The sequence below is a fragment of the Trichoplusia ni genome, chromosome 3 (assembly GCF_003590095.1).
Source record: "Trichoplusia ni isolate ovarian cell line Hi5 chromosome 3, tn1, whole genome shotgun sequence".
Lineage (NCBI taxonomy): Eukaryota > Metazoa > Arthropoda > Insecta > Lepidoptera > Noctuidae > Trichoplusia > Trichoplusia ni.
The window spans coordinates 4,867,467-4,891,281 of NC_039480.1; the positions used below are offsets into that span (position 1 = coordinate 4,867,467).

Consider the following 23,815-nt stretch of genomic DNA (forward strand, 5'->3'; position numbering starts at 1 on the left):
AACTTCTAATTTATATGAATGACATTCCGTTTTGACAAGTGACGTGACTTTGACTTGTCAGTTCAATACATTTGAGAGATTCGTCAGCGTTAGCGAGGAGTAATGTGACTTGTTTATAGGATTTGGTTTCATTATTGTTTTAGGGATAATTACCTTATTAAATGCTTTTAGGAAGTCAGAGAGGCATGTTAAAAATGGTACTTATAACCGGTGACATTAAAAACCGCAACAACATAGCTTGGAAAAAGTGAGGGACTAAGGAGACTTGTATAATGCCAAATAAACATGATAACATGTAGGTTTATTATATTTCACCATAAATTCAACATCGGAAAGTCGATAACGACCTCTCTTTCTGCATGCATACAATAGAAAGAGACAGACAGTATCGTATTACGCTTTTCTTCAAATTAAACTATAAATTGCTAGCGTGGACATTTAAGTTTTGTTTTTTATGAGTAATTAAAAATAAATAGCAAGAGAAAAGCATTTAATGTCTAATGTAAACATTTAGTTGTAAAAATCGATACAGAACCAATTATAGACACCATTGTAAAAAGTTTTCAACATAACCATTCAACAAAGACCTGTTTTCTCAAGTGCTTTTGTTGCATCAGAGGTCTAACTTAACTGGCAGAAAAGCCATACTGTAAACCTACTGACCTATTTTCCCGCTACGCAGTGTGACGTCAGAACAGCATTGCGCCATAACGCTAAGGAAACTACAGGCAACATTGATTCTTACTACCATGACATAAAGTCGAAAATTAATTAAACAAACTACTTCAACCAACATTTTCCTGCTAAATAAAAATGAACTTTATTTCCACGGGTTAGGGTTTAATAAAGGTGTTGAAGAGCATTTTAAAATTCTTCTTCCTTTTAAAACATACTGCATATAGGTCGAAAGGTCAACGCAATGCGATTCTAAATTCAAATTAGGTCACGCAAGTAGAGAACTCTATTGAAGTATGCATCTACCAATAGGGGCGCGGCATTATAATTGATTTTTTTACTAATACATTGTCGTCCAATCAGGAGCCGTTGAGTGTTGCTGCACAGCTCCGCGATTGGTTGTCAACTGAAGTTTACATAACACATAGTCGTTTGTGAAACTGAGAACGTATTTGTTTTATTACTTTTTTTACTGCAATTTCAGGCTTTGGTAAGGAAATTGCGTTTTGATTTTGCCATCGATAATTTTCGACGCCATTTTGGTTAGAATATTAAAATAATGTTTTCCGTAGCTTGTGTGGCTTGATATGAATAATATTGATTATTTCACTTCAAGGATGTACATAATCGTCGATGTTTCACGCAACTGGCTGTATGGCTTTATGCTATTGCCTTTGAAGTTATTATACTATCTTTCCCTCCATTTATTAAATGAAACAGAATATAAAATGGCGTTGTCAACAATTTCAATTATTTTTTCATTTGGTTATATTATGAGGGTTGATTTAAAAGGGTTCAAAGTCCATAATGAACTTTTATTCGGGAAAGGGGATTTCTATGGATTCTCAGTGAAAATACTTACAATATTAAATTCCGTTGTCTCTCTTCTTAGAATCTACGCGCGTAGCACGTTGTGACTTGCGTAGCCAGTGATGCCTACAGTATATTTTTTTTATAAGCAAAGCTTAATTGCAATGGTCTGTCTAGTAGACACTTTTACCAAATAAAATAGGTACCTATTAAGTTTTCAATTGATGTAGATTAGTTGCACATCATTGACAGTCGTCACAGGTCAGTCACACAAGTCAGAAGCTATAAAATCTGACAGCCAGTCTAACCAAGGGGTACCGTGTTGCCCAGGTAACTGGGTTGAGGAGGTCAGATAGGCAGTCGCTCCTTGTAAAACTTAACAGTTAGGTACTTTATATACCACACTCAGCTGTAAACAGTGACACTGGTAGAAGTCTCCAACATATTTTTTAATGAGACTAGCATGTCACACCTTCCCATGATTGTCAATTCTGTGAATCAGGTTCAACAATGATAACCAACGAAAATCATACAGAAAATTTAAATGTGTCCAAAACGATTGACTGTCTTGGACACAGCAACGACATATATCAGAAGTAGTTACTAAATCGGAGGTGTTAGAGTGAAATACTTGTTGGAGAAAGCTAGGCCATCACGGTAGGCCTATCACCCCCCAAATCCCTTTCACGCCATTGTTGAATATTATAACATGCTCTCAATAGATATTAGTTATCTAACCACAAGCTCTGATCCTCCATCAATGGAGCTTAACTGAGGTTTAAACCGAGATTACCGCGGTAACCTCTGTCATTATCCCAGACTGTATCTTATCAGAACTTAATACTAGTTTGTGTTTAACATTAATTATAATTCACTTAACTTAATATGTCGGCTGCCCTAGGACTACGATTGCCGCTCTCTTTCGCAGTAAAGCATGAAAATTTTTATGAACTAAGTATAAAATTTTATATTAAGCAAAACTTCTAATAATCGATATCGCTATTAATGTATTTTTTTGGCGGGATGCTATTTTTCTGTATAGGGTTGGATTATAGAAGAATCGATAAGATCGACACAATTTTGTCGTCTTTAGCCCGTACGTATGCAGCCGCTTCTGATCACCTTACTGATTAAAAAAAAAACTAACATCATAAAGGATAATGTTTGTGTGACTCTACAAGTCTCTACACTAAAATGCTCGACGAATTTCGATAAAAATACTGCGGAGATAGCTAATACTGTTCACCATAAGCGTCCAAAGCTTACATTTTACATATGTAATTAGTATGGCTGTGAGAAAAACATAAAAATGACCAATTTAATTAAATTCGTCACAGTTAATTATGGGCCCCGTATGTTTTTAATATTACCACGGTTTTAATCACTTGTTTTACACTGGCTTGTGCTATTTCTTATAGCCCATTTTCGGCCATCTTGCGAATATAAGAAACTTCTTTGACATTTTTTATTAAATTTCTTTTTATTTTGTTACAGGAACGCAGTGGTTTAGACAACATGCGGTCACTTGAGCACTACTTAACAGATATTATGAGAGCAGACACTTCAGATCACATGAAAGGTAAACTTGAATTTAAGCGGAACTCAAATTCTAGCTAACGGTAAAAATTTAGGTTATCTAACCTTCGATTGATAATAAAAATTAGACTCTATTGCAATCACGTATGGTTTAAAATTAATTGCTCTTGTTTTTAACTGCGTATATTAAGCTAAGGATCAACGCGATGTTATTCTAAATTCAAATCATGCCATTTTTTTTCTGAAGAAAATTTGGTTACGACATCTATGATTAATTGTCAGTTTCCTTTTCAAAATAAAAGATGGCGTTGTATTAAGTTAATTCAATGCAGGTAGCATATTGTTATTAAAATAATTAACAAAGCGTGTGGAAATGACGTGTGGAATTGAATTAATTAACTTTTGTCGGTATTTATCAAGATTATAAGTACGTCGTTTCATATATATCTAAAGTTTATAATGTCCTAAAATTGAATTGAACTGAAACTGAATTACGATAATTAAAACCAGCTGACACGTGACAACTTTGACTTTTCCAAGTTTTATAAGGCCTGTGACACTGAAAAAATAATACAGTAATGGTACTGAAAAATAAATTTTTGCTTTATCGCTAAAAGAGTTTCCAAAACCCAAATGGAAAAACGGTTCAATAGATCTTGTGATACAACAACAACATTAACTATAAACATTTAGAATTAAGAAAAAAACGCAATAATATTACAAATGCAAAAGTATACAATCTGTACATGTGTACGTAGTTACGAGTATATTACTTCTTCACATCTAAATAGTTGCAACGATTACGGTGAAATTTTGTATGCAGATAGCTGACACCTTGGATTAAAACAGAGGCTACTATTATCCGATTACGTAAAAGGAGAGTTAGTTATTACAGCTATATCTGACATACAGTCAGAATACAGTCAAAATTAAGCATAAACTGATGTGTAATATATTTATTGAACTATTTTTGCGATTAAACAAATACGTTAGTGATACAAATACGTTTTGACGACCTCCGTGGTCGAGTGGCGTACGCACCGGTTTCAAGGTTTCGCTAGCTCTGAGGTCCCGGGTTCGATCCCCGGTCGGGTCAATGTAAAAATTCTTATTTCTACATTGTCTCGGGTCTGGGTGTTTGTGGTACCTTCGTTGTATCTGAATTCCATAACACGAGTGCTTTAGCAACTTACTTTGGGTTCAGAACAATGTATGTGATGTTGTCCGCATTAATTATACAAACTTGTGTGTAACTATATTCCTCACAGAAGCTGTAGTCCTCACAGATTAGTTAGACGTGACAATAACAGCTACCAATGCTGTTGACTAACTGGCGTGGCCCTGACGTAAGCGGAAGCGGTAATAAGACCATATTTACCAATATTTTTACCGAAGTCGTTTAAAAAGTTAAAAAGAATTTAATTTTATAATCTTAGCTCATCACTATTTATTAAGGGTCGCGATTCGAAGTTGGACTCGCGATCTCCCGCCGTGTCAGCTCATGATTGGAAAATAGGATTGGTTCCGAAACTATTCCCAAAATAATGATAGTAATGTTTGCTCATAATAAAGATTAAAAATGAAACTAATAAATAGAAAAAAATATTTAGTTCCATTGTAAATAGCTTTTTGAGGCTTACAGATTGTCTTCCGATGTTATTATTAAGACATAAGTCTTTCTTTTCAACCATAGATCCTTACCACTTATTAATAAGTTACTCTCTGCTTAGTCTGTCATGTCCCTAACAATAAAAAATATTCCAAATAATCATTAAATGGTATTTCAGTACATGCAACATTACCTAGACTAGGTTTAGGAACCTATTTTTACCTGGAGTATTGTCACGGGACTCGCTAGTCTTGTGGCCCCACGTAATACTACGTTGCTAATACGTCGTGAGTTCCTTTTTAACGTGGAATGGTACAGACAGTATAACAATCATAGCATACAATTAATTATAATAAATTGTAAAATAGTAGGAAATCAGTTAATTATAATAAACTAGTTGTTGCCCGCGACTTCGTCCCCGTGGGTAGAAGATATAAGTTATGATTTATACCTGCCCTGTATTTTTTCACATTTTCCATTGTATCTTCGCTCCTATTAGTCGCAGCGTGATGGTTTGTAGACTAAAACCTTTCTCAATGAATGGTCTATAACCCAAAAATAACACAAAAATATTTTTTCAATTTGGACCAGTAGTTTCTGAGATTAGCGCGTTCAAACAAACTCTTCAGCTTTATATATTAGTGTATAGATTATAAATAGACTAGCGACCTGCCCCGGCTTCGCACGGGTGGACATAATTTTTTTAAGCTTATTTTCCGGGATAAAATATAGCCTATACGGATTCGGAAGAATCCCTCTAAGTAATGGTAAAATAAATTTTGAAATCGGTCCAGTAGTTTTTGAGCCTCTTCAATACAAACATACAAAGGTTTCCTCTTTATAATATTAGTAGATATAGAAAATGGTAAGTGTTTAATCAATTTATTTTTGTGATATTTTTTAATATAAACATAAAATAAATATTGCAGACTAAATTAAAGACGGCGTTCAACTTAAAAAAATAACACGATTCGAGACATTGTTAAGTAAGCTTTTTTTAAAAAAATTACACAAAAAGCAAAAGTTTGTCCCATTTCTTCTTTTTCTTGAATTGTAAGTTAATCTAGATTCTCACAATATGCGGTTACGTCATCAATGAAAACAACATAAACATTACAAACTTGACACAGTTTATTTTGCTGACGTTATTGAGTAGCGATGGTTAGTAGTCACCGTTTACAAAGACGCCTATTTTCTAGATGCGTTATAATTTAATAAGTACCTAGTTTTTTTTTTAAATCTTGCACAAAGGTACTTAATTCATGTGGTTCGGGAGTTTCACAAACATACTAATCACATGCACAAGACACCCAGACTCAGGACAAGCATCCGTGTATCACACAAACGCTTGTCCTACGCGGAGATTGAACTCGCGTCACGTCAGCTTTCTCGTGGTGACTTCACAGAAATATTATAAATACGGAAATTTGAGAGTGTGGTAATAGTATGTTTGTTACAACTTCACGCCCAAAACGCTAGACCGATATATATGAAATTTGGCATGAAGGTAGTTCACACCTCTCCTCAAAATCTTTTAAAGGCAGATTTTCGGATATAACACATAGGTACATATGCGACATCCACGCAGGCAAAGTCGCGAGTAACAGCCAGTATTAGTATAAAAATACCAAACAGTATATTTCTATACAAAACTGTCAACACATAACATTTAAAAAGCACTTCGTTTTTATTAAATCTTGTCGCGGCCATTAAAATAATCGTTAACCCCTCCTTTATGTATCCTTGTGTCGGCCATTTTGTTTTGCATATTAAAAACAACCAGTGATTAGGACCGCAATAAACTTTTATTCTCTCGTCGTTATTATAAATAGGTATTGCATATCATCGTCCTAACCTTTCCCAACTATGTTGGGGTCAGCTTCCAACGGGATTCAGCTAAGTACCAGTGTTTTACAAGGGGCGACTGCCTATCTGACCTTCTCAACCCAGTTACCTGGGCAACACGATACCCCTCAGTTAGACTGGTTGTCAGACTTTCTAGCTTCTGACTTCCTGAATTATTTTTGCACTGGTTATTACTGAATTTAATTAAATTAATCAGTTTTCTCTCTTCCGATACAGGTTTTGGTCTGTTTTTAGTGTTCTGTACCCTAAAGGTGGGATGATCCTTATTACTAAAGCTCTGCAGTTTATACGTCTGTCACCAGGCTGTATCTGGATGTGGAAACCTGGTCATGTGTGAATCGGTCTCGCTAGATCGAGGGCCCTGTACAAAAAATAAAGGAAGAGAAATGAAAAAAATATCGCCCATTAAAATTATATTTGTCCTTATAGCGGCAGCAGAAATTTTAGATTTCATCATCTGAAAAATTCGCAACTGTTTAGCTGTCAAGTTCATGAGATACATCCTCGTGACAGACAGATAAACAGCAAAGCCTTAGTAATAGAGTTACAATCTTATCCTATGCGTATTACGGAACTTTTAAAAAGTGCAACATCAACTCTTATCACCTATTTAACACAATTTCACTACAGTCAACAAATCTCAACTACGTATGCCACATCTAGTATTTCTACGTTCTACGTCACTCGAACAGCCTTCTGCTAACCTTGAGGTCTTTGTAAATGTAATAACATGCACAGTACTGAAATTATACTGTTTTTCGACTTCAAAAAGAGGAGGTTGCCAATTCATCTTTAATTTGTTTTTTTTTTGTATATTACGTCAGAACTTTGTACTGGATGAATCGATTTTGTTGACTTTTTATTTACTATGAAATGGCGTCATTTTGGTCTCGTAAAAATTAAGGTCTTTTTAAATTAGTTGGTTGTATGTTTTTGTTGTTTAAACAATATTATTAATTTAATAAGGTTGTTTTATTTTAAAAAGTCGTGAATGCGTCAAGTGCTATTATAGCTATGAGCTACCTCAGGAACATTGCTGGAGTGATGGAAGCGAGACAAAAGATAGCTAGCCGTCTCGCTTTACTGAAATCTTAAGAAAATTTGTAAGGAAATAAGAATTAAGAGTGGTAAATATAAGTTTAAAGGCGGATAAAAATGGCCGGGGTTTGTTTTTTTTTCTTTCGAACGATTTGAATGTGACTGAAAATCATTTGGGATGATATGTTGTGCAGGTGTAACTAATAGATTTTCAACAATTTTCATACAACGCCATCTAGCCTTATATTAAGCCAGTTTACTTTTAGTATAGTCCTTTCAATGGATGTTACCTATAAAATGTATTTATACGAAGCTGAATTTAGAATTGTAGAGTCGATTTCAATATCCATCAATATTTTAATGCTTGTATAAAAAAACAAACTCAGGAATGAACGCTAAGTGACAATAGAATGCGACATTTTCAAAATAGGTCACATATCATCATTAGATCGTCTTTTAATAGTCTGGCTGTAAAAACAAAACCTAATAAACTCTAATATCAATGCAAAATAACCACACAGACTGCTGACATTTTCACATTTGGCTAGCTAGTCTTAGACAAGTTAAAAATAACTATCGCGACTAAAGTGACGGCAAGCGCGTGACTTAGTTCTTCGCTTACAGTTTCCATTACAACCAATCAAATTAAATATTCATTTATTCCTACTGCACTGATTCTGAAATAGAACATTCGAATTTGGTAGCGTTATCCTGCTAGTAATAAACGGCCGAATTAAGAAGGCAGGGCGTTTGACATTTTCGGTGGGTTGGGCCGGATTTTTAAAATAGCCGGGTAATCGATAACAATCGAGTCGAATCTGTGATGTGCGCTGTCAGTAGGTGAGCGCGCGCGAGCGAGGCGCATGCGTCCGTAACTTTTTAAAATATACGAAATTAGAACCGTGGGCGTCGCGTGTTCGGTCTATTTTTATAAAAAAAATATTACGCGGGCCGTTTGGAGTGCAGTGAACTCTGTTACAAAAATTGAGTTAGTTATTTTTTTGTTGTGCTTCAAGAAAAGTGGATATCGAAATTTGGGAATATTTGATTATTTTCGGTAACTTTACGTTGAAATATATATTTTTTCAATTAATATTCATTAACTGTGTAACATTTACAATTCATAATCAATTAGTAAGTCGAGGTGAGGATGTAACATTTTCCCTTTGCCTTGGCGCGGTAATAAATTCAAAACTAAAATGGCGTTGACCAATTCAAGTACAAAATTAAATAAATGACACAAAATAAAATACATTTTATTAATGAAACGCGTATTACGAAATGAAATGTTAGTGGGATGGTATTTATAACGCATTGTTTATTTTTTCGCGCCACCAGTGACATTTCTTGCGTTTTATTTGCTCTGAGGCTTAGATATCAAAACATACAGCCGCATTCCTTCATGCTTATTTTGAAATCGGATACGCTCCTTTTGATAATTAAATTCTTTTTAAAACTAAAACACTTACGCAAAGCTTTTAGAATTACTTTTAATTGACAGTGGAATATTAAGAAATAATTTTAAAGTTTCACTGAAATAATTTTGCGTATTGAATTTTTAATAAAATACTTTGATGGAGTAAAAAGATAACAAGCTTACTAAATATTGTTGAAACAATGATAATAATTTACAGATGAAACTATTCATTTAGCATTTTAATTGTACAAGCATAGCTTATTTGTTCTACAAATATTAAAATTATAATTAATATAGTTCATAAAATAAATCAAGATACAGTGCTGTAGCTTTTTAATTAAAAACAAACGAGTGCTTTAATAGCATAGACATAAAATGCATAAATAACGAAAATTTGTGAGTTTGTCTGTAACTTCTTCAAGCTTCAATAGCTAGATCAATTTTGATACAATAGATAAAGAAATCGTGACCATATATAGTGTTTCTATTCAAGCAATCAACATAGAGTCTACAGACAATACTTAAAGTAATATTTTAGCGGGTGTGTAAGAGAGATGCGGCTACGAAGTGTATAGCTCTGTCCTGCTTTCACTACCTTAATATCATTGGCCCAGCCTTTTCCCAACTATGTTGGGGTCGGCTACCAGTCCAACCAGTTTCAGCTAAGTACCAGTGTTTTACAAGGAGCGACTGCCTATCTGACCTCCTCAACCCAGTTACCTGGGCAACACGATATCCCTTAGTAAGACTGGTTGTCAGACTTTTTCAGCTTCTGACTATCTGTAACGACTGTCAAAGATGTAGGAATAACAGCCGGGACCCACAATTTAACGTGCCTTCCGAAACATGGAGGAACTCGTTATGACAAAGATGGTCACCCATCCACGGACCAACCGCGTCAAGCATAGCTTAACCTGTGATCAAATCACTTATGCGGTTATAGCTTACCCACTACCTTAATAATATTACTTTAAGACGTAGTGATAGGTTTCCTGAGAGTCTCACAAATTGCGGAAACATGGCGGTTGCGTATAATCCCTAATTAAACTGAAAAATAACAGTATTCATCATCATCATCATCATTCCCCTGCCCTTATCTATCTATTATTTTATTTGGGATCGGCGCAACATGTCTTCTTCTTCCATACAATCAATTATTACATCACAATCAAAAGTCATTTATTCAAATAAGGCTACTAAGTAGCACTTTTTGAAGGTCAGATTACATTGATTCATGTATTGAGTTTTTATAGAAAATCATTAACATTTTGCTATTTGATACTTGTTTTGCTAATTTACGCTGTTTTTGCAGACATTCATTTATATGTAAAATGCTACTGTAAAATTTTATTTTGAAAAGAGTAACTTATGGAGTTCCTTGCCGGTTCTTCTCCATAAGAATGTCACTTTGGAACCGTGCAACTAGAGTCAGTAATATAACGTTTTAAGAGTGCCTGAGATACGGCCTATTTGAAATAAAAACATTTTGATTTTGATTGTACATCACCCAGTTTCGCCTTTCACCGCTTCCTAAGTGCTTTCGCTGTGAGAGAAGAAACAGAGCAACAAACTCCCCAGCAGCACGCTGTCATACCGTTTACAAAACATAACACAATCAATTTGTTAGTTTACTGTGTGACGATTCGATACAGATATGTTAGTTACAAAAAAGGTTTAACGTTTTTATCCAATTGTTAATCTCCTAATACCTAATAAATACGTATGTACAACTCTCGTGTCACGTTATTGGTATTTGTAACTCCTCCGAAACGCCTTGACTGATTCTCATGGAAATTTGTAGGCATGTTGGTTAGGTCTGAGAGTCGGACATCTATTTTTCATTACCCTAGGTTTCTTTTTTATTCGCTACTCCAGTAATTCCCTAGAAATAGTATACATATATGGTAAAACAAAGATTGTTAAGTCAGGTTGTGTTGTTACATGGAGTAACCTCAGGATCTACTGAACCGATTTTCAGATTTTTTTACCAATAGATAACCAAATTATTTATGAGTGTCTAAACTACTTAATAAGTATATTTTAACCCAAAAGTTACCTTGCAAGGAAGCGGATACTGATGTTAGTAACATAATAACTCCTTAAAACTCTATAATCAGTGCTTCGCCGCCAAAATGACAGAATAGCGTATTCAACAATGTATTTGGCAACTACCCTTGACATAGCTGTGTTAAAACGGTTGAAAAACAATACCTCTTGTTACTGGGTTGAGGTAAGCAGACCATGTAGTTTTTTGTTACTCTTTACCTCAAAAAGTGTCCCGTTTATAACGTTTTACGATAAGCAAATTATTATTGACCGTTGTATTTTTTTTAAACCTGTCGTAAAACTATCAAAATTTTCTATTTTATAGATAAAATATATAATTAATTATATTTAGAATTCCTTTTAAAAAATTATCTAGCAAAAACCGTGCCCACTGCGCTTGGATGATATTTTTGTTAATATAAACCTATGACATTCACAGATAACGAAGTTTTCTAATAAAAATAGGAATTTCCAAAATTGTGTCACCAAAAATTCAATTTTCACTTTTTCTAATATTTTTATAGATCTGTGAAAGATGCAAAACTTTTAGAGAAGTTAATAATAATCTATCCATTTCGTTAGTCTTTCTAAACAACGGAACCACTCGACCAATAAAGATGGTTTTAATATTAGTATGATTGTGGAAGCTCTACTTTTTAATTATTCTGAGACACCCACTGATAAAAGGGTATTTATTACTGCTTCCTCTCTCCTAAGATATTGCTGTGCCCGACAGGGTCCATAATGGTTCTGTATCATTATATTTTTAAGACCTACATGTACATTATGGAACGCAATAAGACAAAGAAAACAGCGTGAGTAAAACTGTTTAAAAAAAATTAATGTCGACATTTAGCAAGCTTGTAATCAATGCCCCTTTCCTAAAATAAAAACGAGAAAATTACCCAGTATTGAAACACTAAATGGGCTGGTATTATAAAAGAAACATCTGCTTTTTGAAAGACCATCATGAGTTCAAATGTAGCTACGATACCGATTGCGAAGAACTCTTGATTTTAAGTTTGAATCAGCCTTACGAAAGTCACTGTAAAAGATGGGAAATTATGGATCATAATATGGATCACAGCACGATCTTTATTCTTCTTGGTTAGGCTATGGAATCCTCATGGACACCCACCTCCTTGTGGGAGGAATCGTGTAGTGTTGTCTTACTGACTAAACCTGAACCGCCGTGCTACGTCGTTGCATAGCGATTCAACATAGCGTTCCAAACAGCCTGAAAATGTACGCCGCCATTTTACTGTATTCACCAACCGCGATATTAGCGTTCTGCTACTAATATCATTACAAACAACAGACTGTGGCAAACGGCCGACCTTGGCGGCTTGCGAAAGGTGTGACATATCTAGTATACGCTACTTTATTTGATAAATATTACTTGCGGTTTTCAACCACGAAAAAAATAGGAAGAAATATTTTTTAGGTTTGCTTAAAGGATGAAAGCAGATCCCTATAACCAGATCGTTATCTTATATACCGTGATAGCTAGATAGTTAAAATTTTAAGAAAAGTGATATGGGTATTCTTGTTGTGACTGTAACAAAAAACAATAGCATAAATAAAGGTCGATGTTAAGCAACAGATCAACATCATCCACAGCTTGTCTCCCCACTACTGGGCATAGGCCTCCTCTTTCTCGTGCCAATTTCTACGGTCCTGTGTCAGTAAACATCAGTAAACAGAAGTCGAAACTAGAAGACTCGCATTTGACCAGTCATTTAAAGTTAAAAAGAAAACGTTCAGGAAAACTCATCTTGTTAATTAGAATACAGCTGAAGAAACTGAAGATTTTTATTCTTATGCGATGCGACAACGTCAGGACTCTAAGTATCTAACGTGCATTAAATAAATTAAGGTTATTTAATAATCATGTGGAAGGCGTTAAACATGGATGTGAATGGTCGAATAATAGGGGAAGAGGACGACCAAAGAAACGATGGATGGATTGTGTGAACGACGATATGGCTGCAAAGAGTGTTTCTTGTGAGATGACGGCAGATAGAAAGGTATGGAAGAAGAAGACATGTTGCGCCGACAACAAATAAAAATGGCAGGGGAATGATAATGATAATACTCAGCGTACAAAAGATAGACATCTTATTTTGAAGAAGAATGATTTCATCTCTCAGCGCCATATTGTCTGTCTGTCTGTTATGTCTAGATCTATATTTATTTACTACAAAGCTCTTTATATAATTCGGAGTAAAGTTTGGCAGACTCAACTATATTGCGTCATGTATATATAGACTACGCGACGTAATGAAACGTAAAAACGTAGTAACGTGACAATAAAACGTTGTTCATTGATACAGGCAAATAGAAAAAGTAGCTAATTTAAAACTAAGGTTTTTATTAATGCTCTACTCTATGTATTTTGGAACTTATTACACTACTAATATAGCTAGCCAGCTTTGCCTGTACAGTTCAACCGGACAGGGAAATTAGAACGTGTTACATAAAAGTTCATTAAAACAGTTACCTATAAATCTGAATAGATCTGCTTTGGAACTGTACAGGCAAAAGTTCTTTGGTATATACCGTAACCTGTGTGAACAATCTAAAAGGTTTTTACTTCTTTATGTTGCTACATACCACTTAAAGTGACTGCATCACTCTAAGGGTGACTTTTATCTGACTGTCATTTTGATATTAGTGACCAAAAATATTTCTAAATATTCCTAATGTTTTGAATTATTTAGAGTCGTTAATTACATTAATAAAAATATACCGCAGAACGATAAAGTACAACCTCCCTTTCTTAGTCAGTTAAACAGCATAATAAAAACGCAACCTAATTTAATTTTCGCAAACAGCGGCGTACACTAAATATAAATCGTCGCTTACGCAATAGTGATGTGCACACTTAGTCGATTCAACTCGACTAACGCTAGTGCGGTCAAGGCTATATTAAATGCATTTCTCAAATGAACCGCCATTGTTGACCATAGACAACGTTTGAATTGTTTTTTATTACATTCTTGTTCATGGTCATGGGTACGATGTTTTGTAAATATTTGTTGTAGCCTTGAGATGTTTTTTGATTATGAAACTAGATTATAACATATTTATGAGTTTAATTATACAATTTAGCTCGTTTTTATTGGTTTGTGAATTAATTTCGCGGTTTCGTATATTTGTTTATGTAATTTTTGTTAGATTCGATTCCAGGTCAATTGATTGTCTTTAATTTAATTTGGAGAATCATTTTTTTTAAATTTAATATTCCTATAAACATTCCACTATGATTACTACAAAACACGATTACTCTAATTTGCACAATAATCGTTTGTAAAAGGTGAAAAATAATAAAACATGAATAAAATTGGTCCTTAAAGAAGTAAGTTCCTAAGTATTAACATGTCCAAGAAAAAAAAATCGTTTTACCTAATATACATATTTGTAAATCAAATTTCAACATTTCACTGCAATTAATTTATTTTGATAAATCCATAGATTTCTACTCCCAATAACACAAAAAAAACAGCTAATTCTCGACCCACTATCAGCGACTAAACTCCAAAAAGATTCACAGACATGTAAAGTATTTGAAGTTTATTTTAATTGTCAAATACAGCCACATTAACTGGCGCAAGGTTATCTATTGTAACTGACTTTAACTGCTCGCTTTGTCACTGTGTTACTGTCCAGCATAAAGCAAAACTGAGGTTATTTAAATTACACGGTTTAGAAATTAGGAGCCATATTCTAGACTAATATTTTGAAGAAGGTTAGTTTGTGATGTTGTGGGGGGATATCTCAGGAACTACTGAACCGATTTTGCTAATACCTTTACTCATAAAAACTCGGTTGTTTTTGGATAAACTGGCCTCTTTTAGCTCTAGACCGAGATAAATGGAAAGAGGTAGGCCTTTGCATTGCAGTGGGTCACTAAAGGCTAATAATAATAATTTATTTATTTAAAAGAGCGCTTACAGACTAATCCAAAAATATTTAAAGAAATTACATAGTCACATTGTTAATTAAAATTTTCCTCGTTTCCAAAGCTACGTCATTTGGTAGTTTCATAGGTTAAAAAACGAAAAATACCGCTTAAATTCGAAGTGGCCATCTATTAGCTAGTAATAAATAGATATTTTTTCAAAGGTTTATGTAACTGCATACCCATATTAACCTTTAAGTATTGGGTTGGCTTTCAGTATAACTGTTTTCAGCTGAACACCTGTATGTTACAGAGCGACTGTCTATCTGACAACACAACACATGTTTCTGGGTAACACAGTACCTCATAAATCATTTTATGATAAATTACATTGTCTTATTGAATTACTTTTGAGGATTCCATATCTAAAGAATAAAAACGCAAAGCTCTTGCTGAAATAAAAATACAAGTACAAAAATTATTCATTTTGGTACATAGGGGTTATTAAAAGTTGTTATAAGTTTTCAATATTTTACACAGCTATGACCGTGTTTCGGAAGGCACGTTAAATTGTGGGTCCCGGCTGATATTCCTACATCTTTGACAGTCGTTACAGATAGTCAGAAGCTTGAAAAAGTCTGACAACCAGTCTAATCAAGGGGTATCGTGTTGCCCAGGTAACTGGGTTGAGGAGGTCAGATAGGCAGTCGCTCCTTGTAAAACACTAGTACTTAGCTGAAACCGGTTAGACTGGAAGCCGAACCCAACATAGTTGGGAAAAGGCTAGGCCGATGATGACACAGCTATGACCCGCCTTAAAGGCATACAATAATTTAAGTTCAGTTTTAAGTTCATGTATATCCATCCTTCTGTAAAGAGGCCGTATCTGAACTGTGATAGCTACAGACTGACAGTTGAAATTTACACAGATGATATATTTCTTTTGCCGCTTTTCACAGCTAGAGCACTTAGGAAGCGGTGAAGGGTGGATGAATCAGGGTGCTGTCTCATGTCAAATCTAGCATTCGAAAAGTGCTACTTAGAAGCTTATTTGAGTCGACGACTTTTGATAGATTGATATTTATTGTTTTAACTACAGATAGTAGATACATAAAGATTAAAAGAAAGCAATCAGTACTGTCATAAATTTGATGGAAGACCAATTTTATTTGTACAGAACCCTTATGTTTCTAGCTAGACTCGCAATCGGTTTCATTATTTATTGCCTAGTCTTTGCATGATTTATGTAAACGAGATGTTTATTTGTAATAAACTATTCAAATAATGTCATTTTTAATGTTTTGAGGTTAAGGATCACTAGTTATAAAATATGTTGTTGTTTTGTGCCGATTTCCTTACGAAATAACAATTGTCGAACTCTACCATTTTCAGCAAACATATGATATTTTCCGTAACAAGCATACGGCTAGTAAGATGCATAAGTACTGCCTTTGAAACTCAAAAGTAACGTGATGTCCATTGACGAAACCATTTAACAGATTAAAAAATTACCGTATCAAACTTAATCTCTTAATAATCCTACTACTATTATAAAGGCGAAAGTTTGTAAGTATGGATGTATGGATGTTTGTTACTCTTTCACGTAAAAACTACTAAATGGATTTGAATGAAACTTTACCACAATATAGCTTATACATCAGAATAACACATAGGCTACAATTTTTGAGGTTTCTAATGTGTAGTCGTAAAAAACACATTTTTTGCGCTTACATTGCAAACGCTGACTGAATCCTACAAGATAGATAGAAGGCATGTATAAATTATAACTCATATCTTCTAACCACGCGGACGAAGTCGCGGGCAACAGCTAGTACTAATATAAAGAACAATAAACGATTAAGACTCCGGTTGGGTCCAAAATTAATCGAGCTTTCCCGATAAATACGCGTGAATAAACTCTTATCAATTAAATAATTATGAATCGGCCTCACGAAAGTTAATATAATCAAATCTGTATTAAGCAAGATTTGTCACATAATAATGAAAAATTCTCGGAAATAAATACTAGAAAACAGTTTGCAACATTATCTCTAAAGTCACAGAATATTACATTATTAATTTAATAATTAAATACGTGTGTAAACCAGACAAGCAATCACGTATATCTGATAAAAGATAATCTGATTAGATGATAAAACTATGAGAGTCATACAAAACTGTCTAGTTCAAAAGAAATTATAATAATAACATATCTATCCTACTAATATTCTAAACGCGAAAGTTTGTATGTATCGATGTTTGTTCGTCTTTCACGCAAAAACCACTGAACGGATTTAGACGAAACTTGGTACACAGATAGTTTATAACCAGGATTAACATATAGGACAGTTTTTATGTTCCCGAGCGATCATTTTCGATTTGTAACGGGCGGGACCGCAGGCACCAGCTAGTAAACATATGCATAATTAAAAAAAAATACAACTCAAAAAAAAATACAAGGTACAGACTCACAATCTTTACATCTTTATAATACCTATTGTCTGACTATGTCTTAAAACTATGATTTCATAAGACTTTTTACATGAATTAATCAACTAATTTAGTCTATCTCGGTACACTGCTGAAATGAAACGAAAGCATTTATTCTGCAAGTATCATCACTTTTACATGTCTCCTTTTTTTTGAGAACGCTGGAGTCGACATTTCCTATCTGACTACCCTGAGAAGAAATGTCGAAACAAACTTAAGGGTCACAGTCTCTTTTGAAGTACAGACAATTTAAATGCGTAAACCAATGCACGGTATTTCTTGCTGGACATAGGCCTCCCCCAAGTTGCAACATAACACCCGGTCCTCCGCCAGTGCCGGCGTTGGGGGGGGGCCGTGATGGGGCGATGGCCCAGGGCGGCAAATTCTGGGGGGCGCCAAGGTCTGATGTTGGAGTCTCTTGCCTCTCCTGGCGCAAACCTTTAGAACTGTGCTCTACGCTAGAGGTGGAATACTTCCACCGCCAAACGTAACGCTAAAGGAAAGATGAAATTTTTAATATAATTTTACTTGGGATCAGCAAAAAACTAACACTTGATATGGCTTCCCTCTAGTGGGCGCCACAATATTTTCGCCCGGGGTGTCAGTGGCCCTTACGCCGGCACTGTCCTCCGCATCCAATCCAACCTACCTTTTTCCTATATATTTTCCTTATGTCTTTGCTTACTAAGTCAGTTGTTGTTCTCCAAGATTTCGATATCCATTTTTATAAAAAGTGTTTCGTTTTTTTATAGATTCAGTGTAAAACAATGTTTGTTTGATTTTTCCAAGTACAAATAAGTGATTGTGAAACAATAATTAATGACTATGATTAATGAACACATGGTCAGTAATATGGCCTATTATGGTAAGTACCTACGTTTTCTATTTTTTAAACCGACTATAAAAATAAGGTTTTTAATTCATCTGTATTTTTTAGACCTAAGACCTGATTACTATCCTAACCAAATGGAGATGGTATACTTTTGCCTGTACAATTGAAAAAAAAAACTGTACCCCGATTCTGCTATTTACAATGGCCGATGAATGAATGAAAATTGGCTTAAAATGACTTTTCGTATTCTCTTAAGCATTTTCCTACACAATAATTGGAAATTTAATACGGGACGGTACACTCAAGGTCAATACAATGAATTTCAGTCATAATGCCTAAGAGAATAAGAATCATTTCAAGTTTAATCCAACTGCCATTCATTCATCGGCCGTTGTAAATAGCAGAATCGGGGCCCTGGAATACTGACCAATAATTTACGAAGATGTCAAAAAAACTTTCTAAGGAGGCCGAAAAGTGTTATATACTCTTTGACCTATAAAAATATCCGGGCAATGATTGATGAGGCTAACCGGTAATCAAACGTCGCGAAAAGACAAACTTACGTTTTCAGGGTATCGATATCATCTGTTCAAATATTTTCTGTATTTGTTTGGTTAGAAAACTAACTACCAGAATGCAATTGTTATAGATTTGACAGGTAATTTTGAGTTTTTTTTAAATGACGGATGAACAGAAAAATATATTTATGATTTTGGTAGTGATCAGTTTCAACCTATTTTTTTCGTAAAATGTTCCGTTGAAAAATGTTTTCTTTAGCAGGTTTTAAATGATAATAAAATCTAATGTTTCCCTAACATGGTCAAATCGAGTTGTTTTAGTTGACTTATTAAATGTTTTGTAGGTGTTACTGCTTACTTTACTTAAAGAAAGCTATGGGGCCTCTAAACTTTACATTTCATTTAACACAAAAAAGATACTTTGACATCTTTGTAGTTTAAGTATTTTAGTGCAACTTTCTAGGTGAGAGCAGATTCAATAAAAAACAAAAAGATCTCTTCAATATTTTCTGTATTCCCTTGTGCAATAACATTTAAAAAATAGTTATAATAATTAATGTTTATATACAGAGCGTGAGTAACAAAATAGTTTATACGTCAATACGATTTTTGCTTCACCAAAGGTTCAAATTAGGTCACCCGGGCTGGGTGCCCTATTTACCGGCAGGTTGCCATGACAACGCGGCCATCTTGCGGTCGCCATGGTTACGCGCATGCGCCAACAGCTGATAGGTGTGTCTGATACCCAATGTATGTAGCTTGAAAGGGCATCACACTTTTGAATACAATGCTGAGTTTGTTTGGGAAAATCGAATTGTTTAAATGTGTAGGGAGCAATGTAGGACGTTTTTATTATTAGTTTGACGGATAATTTAGTTGAATATGATATGTAGGTATATTGATTTCCGTATTGCAATTGAAAATAGATTACAATTTGTTGTATTGGATTTAAATATGTAATCAATATAACAATAGCTATAACTTACCGAAAGGGGTGCTTCATATAATACAATATGTAGAAGCGATATGGGTAATAATTACTTTATTACACGATATTTCTCTAAGGCACCTCTTCATTACCTTTTTCAAACTGTCACATTAGGCGTCTAGCCCAAGTGTCTAGCTAAACACCAGTTATAAATCTATTATAACTTACACAGCGCATCTAGCATTGATAATTAAATTAACAACAACAATTTAAATAGGTAAAATCAAAGAAAACGGCCATCTTTAAAAAAAAAAGAATACAGTGCTGCCAACTTAACAATGCACCACAAAAATAAATACTTTTCTACCGATAAAATTACTCAAAATGACGTTTTTATAATAAGTAGGCGTGTGCCATCAAAATCAGCTGTTTTGCTTGACCTACATCCACGCCCTTATACCGGGCCTGTCATTATTGATTCGTTTACTGCGGTGCGTATATCAAGCGAGGGTGATATCTAAGGGATGCTCAAACTTAGAGGGATGAGTTGAAATTATAGGGTTGAGATGACAGTTACTGACGTATCTGTGACGTTGAGTAAAATTATAAAAAAATTTAATAGATACGACACTCGCAGAAATTGTTGTAAAAAAAGATTTTTTTAGTGCATAACTGGGATGGGAAAGAGAAGACAGAAAAAAGAGGCATAAAGATAATTTAATACGTTAAATGTATTCCGTTTGAAACATAAGATACTTCAAGGCTTTCGCATAATTTTTGTTTATAAAAACCTATTTAAAAATTAAAGATTGCTCCTGTGTTGGTGCAAATCATTGTGCACTATAATATATCCCATGGTATCGCGTCTCATGACTCTATAAACCGAATACCAATATTATTTTAACTAACATAAAAAAGACAATCTGAGACATTATTTGGTAGTTCTTCACTCTACCTACCGAATAATGTCACAGTTCATCAATTATCTCTCTGTTGTAATTGTAGAGAAAACAGACTATTTAACAATTGAGTGGTCGCCGCCATTTTAAATGCCGTAACGATTTTATTATAACGATGAAAGTTTAAAAAAACAATGGGGATTTGACGTTCCAAAATGGCGGATTTTCTTTCATTTAAGCAATGAGTTCGACAGTTTGTTAATTATGTTCTATTTTATTATACTATCAATTTTCCTTTTGCCTGATAAAAACTTATTACTGAATTATCAGATAAAAACCTTTCTTCTTCTTTTTATCGTGTGGGTAATGTCATGCATGCACAATCTTTTGTTGGAGTTTAGGCCTCATGTAGTCCTATGACGTGCATTACACGCCCTTGAAAAATTCTTAGGGGTGACAGTTTTCTCATGACATTTTCCTTCACACTTTTTTTAGCAAGTGATATCGATAGTGAGTGATAGTTACAGGTATTGCTGCTCATTCTACCCACAGGTTCTACCTTTGTTAGTTTTTGGATGCACTATGGGGTACTATGTTACATTTTATTGCAAGAAAACGCATGAAAAACTTCAAATATATGAGAATGACATTCCTTTTCGACAAGTGACGTGACTGTGACTTGTCAGTTCAATACATTTGAGCTATTCGTCAGCGTTAGCGCGAGGAGAAAAAGTATAGTCATTTAGGCCCAATGATAGGTGGTACCAACTTCAGCATCTAACCTACCATATTCAGATCATGTGATATTCAGGTTACAATACTTCTAAACTTATTTGACATAAGTAGTTTAACAAGAAGATTGACATAATATGTCAATTTATGAACAATTTGCGTTAGGAATGCATGACATTTGTGGAAATTGTTTTTTCTTGATAACAGTTTGTGTATAAAGAAGCATTTTTTTCATAGTTCTGATGGCTAAAACAATGTTGGGTATTAAAATAGAGAGTTTCAAAGCTATATATGGAAACAAAATTACTTTGTGACGGTACTTTGAATGTGGCTGGATGAGGCTGGCAAGAGAGCGTATAGATTGGCACGATAAGAGGGAGGCCTGTGCCCAGCAGTGGGAGGATAAAGTCTGTGGATGATGATAATGTGATTTCTCAGCTCAATACATTTGAGGGATTATATTATTTATTAATTAACTGTCTTTCACACGTGGCTATCTATTGGTAAGCCATCATCCATATTGATTGAATCGTGATTCTTACATATATGACAGAAGTAAAGATTTGAATTGAAAAAATTGAATCCTAGCCTTTTCCCAACTATGTTGGGGTCGGCTTCCAGTCTAACCGGATTCAGCTAAGTACCTACCAGTGTTTAACAAGGAACGACTGAATATCTGACCTCCTCAACCCAGTTACCTGGACAACGCGATACCCCTTAGTCAGACTTTGTAGACTACCCGTAACGACTTTCAAAGGTTCGTAAATAACAGCCGGGACCAACAATTTAACGTTCCTTCCGAAACATTGAGAGTTAAATAAAATGCAAAATCTGTTTAGTATATCTTGAAATACCCCTTACAAAAACGCCAAAAGCGTAAAAATTTTCGCTTTTTATAATATTAGTTTACATTGCACAGATAATACTCATTGGCAGAATGCGAGCGGTTCCCAAAACACGGAAACAGCTGATTCCTTCATGTTACGCAATATGGCCGACATTAGCATCGCATGGTATTGAAAACCATCAATTTTAGTTAAATCTCTAATAAATCATTGGTTTAATAGTTATTCTATCATAAATAACGCATTTAAAGTGTTTTACTGTTAACTAATGAAAAAGTAAATAATTTTCTAGGTTATGATAATTTTTCCACCTTTTTTCGAATTACGCAATAGAAAGTCCCTCATAAAAGTCGTTTTATTATCCGTAATCCTTAAAAAAACTAATTTTAAGTATGTTTAGTTCTTCTTAAATGTATTTTCAATAGAAAAACTCTTCTTGTTAGATTATAACCTGTCTTCAGAAGATTTTAAGGGCAACTTACTACGCATGCGCGAGCGAAGCACGTGCGGGGTCACCAACCTTGGCGCGATTAGGCAGAATCGGGGTTTGGAAAAATGTAACGATGTTTGGCCTATTTTAGTATACATCGGTGATTTTGTTCGAATGTAGGGATGTCTTTATGTCTTTATGAGCAATGGATGGTTAAAAATATTGTTTGTTGCTTTTAGTTGTGATTGATTTAAGTCGTTAGTATTATTTTGATTGTTAATTGAAATGCGCATGAAATAAGTTGAAAATTGATTGTTTGCGTTTTATTTATCTTTTTTTTCTAAACCAGTTGTTTCCGCGGGCCCGCCCGCAAAGAAACGAAAATAATATAACGAGAAAATAAAATCCGTTCAGTGGTTTTTGCGTGAAAGAGGAACAAACATACATACATACAAACTTACGCCTTATAATATTAGTAGGATTTATTAGTCTGTTGCTTAAGGTTCATTTTAAATATTACCATAACGTCACCAGTGACAAGAGTAACTTATGGAGTTTCTTGCCGGTTCTTCTCCATAAGAATGACACTTTGGAACCGTGCAACTCGAGTCAGTAATATAACGTTTTAAAAGTGCCTGAGATACGGCCTATTTGAAATAAAAACTTTTTGATTTTGATTTTGACCAGAAATAAATCATTCGCAAAAAAAAACTTTCTTACTTTCACGGTTCATGAGATACGGCCTGAAGACAGACAGACATTGAAAGGTACATTTTTACCCGTCTATAACCCGATATCTACAAGTCTGATCGCCTCAGTTTAAAACTAGGGCGAGAATAAGTCTTACACAGGTAAACACGTCTAGTAATCCATTTTGCGGGCGTTAGGCTATTTCCAAACAATCCCATTTGCCTTAAGCCTGGCCTAGATATAGGCGGTAAGACAGGCTTAAATGTCACAAACGATGTAATATTGTAAACAGATTATCTATTATTATAGTAAGTTTTGTAGACTCGATCGTCCTGTTGGTCTGTATGGGTGTTGAAATAGCCGACATTGGTAAAAGATGTCCAAGGTATGAACTACTAGCTGTTGCCCGCGACTTCGTCCGCGTGGTTAGAAGATATAAGTTATCATTTATACCTGCCCTGTTTTTTCCATATTTTCCATTGTATCTTTGCTCCTATTAGTCGCAGCGTGATGGTTTATAACCTAAAGCCTTCCTCGATAAATGGTCTATTAA

The 23,815-nt window shown here is 34.5% G+C and overlaps 1 protein-coding gene across 2 annotated transcripts in view; it reads left to right on the top strand.

Annotated features, from left to right (window-relative positions):
• Positions 1-23,815, top strand: part of LOC113509000 (translational regulator orb2) — a 79,413-nt gene that overhangs the window by 28,471 nt on the left and 27,127 nt on the right. Inside the window, exon 2 of one of the 2 annotated variants that reach the window (XM_026892231.1) lies at positions 2,980-3,064. In XM_026892231.1, the coding sequence (XP_026748032.1) occupies positions 2,980-3,064 (85 nt within the window). Of the gene's footprint in view, positions 1-2,979; positions 3,065-18,140; positions 18,254-23,815 lie in introns of those variants that run through there. The other variant, XM_026892233.1, reaches the window with a different exon arrangement.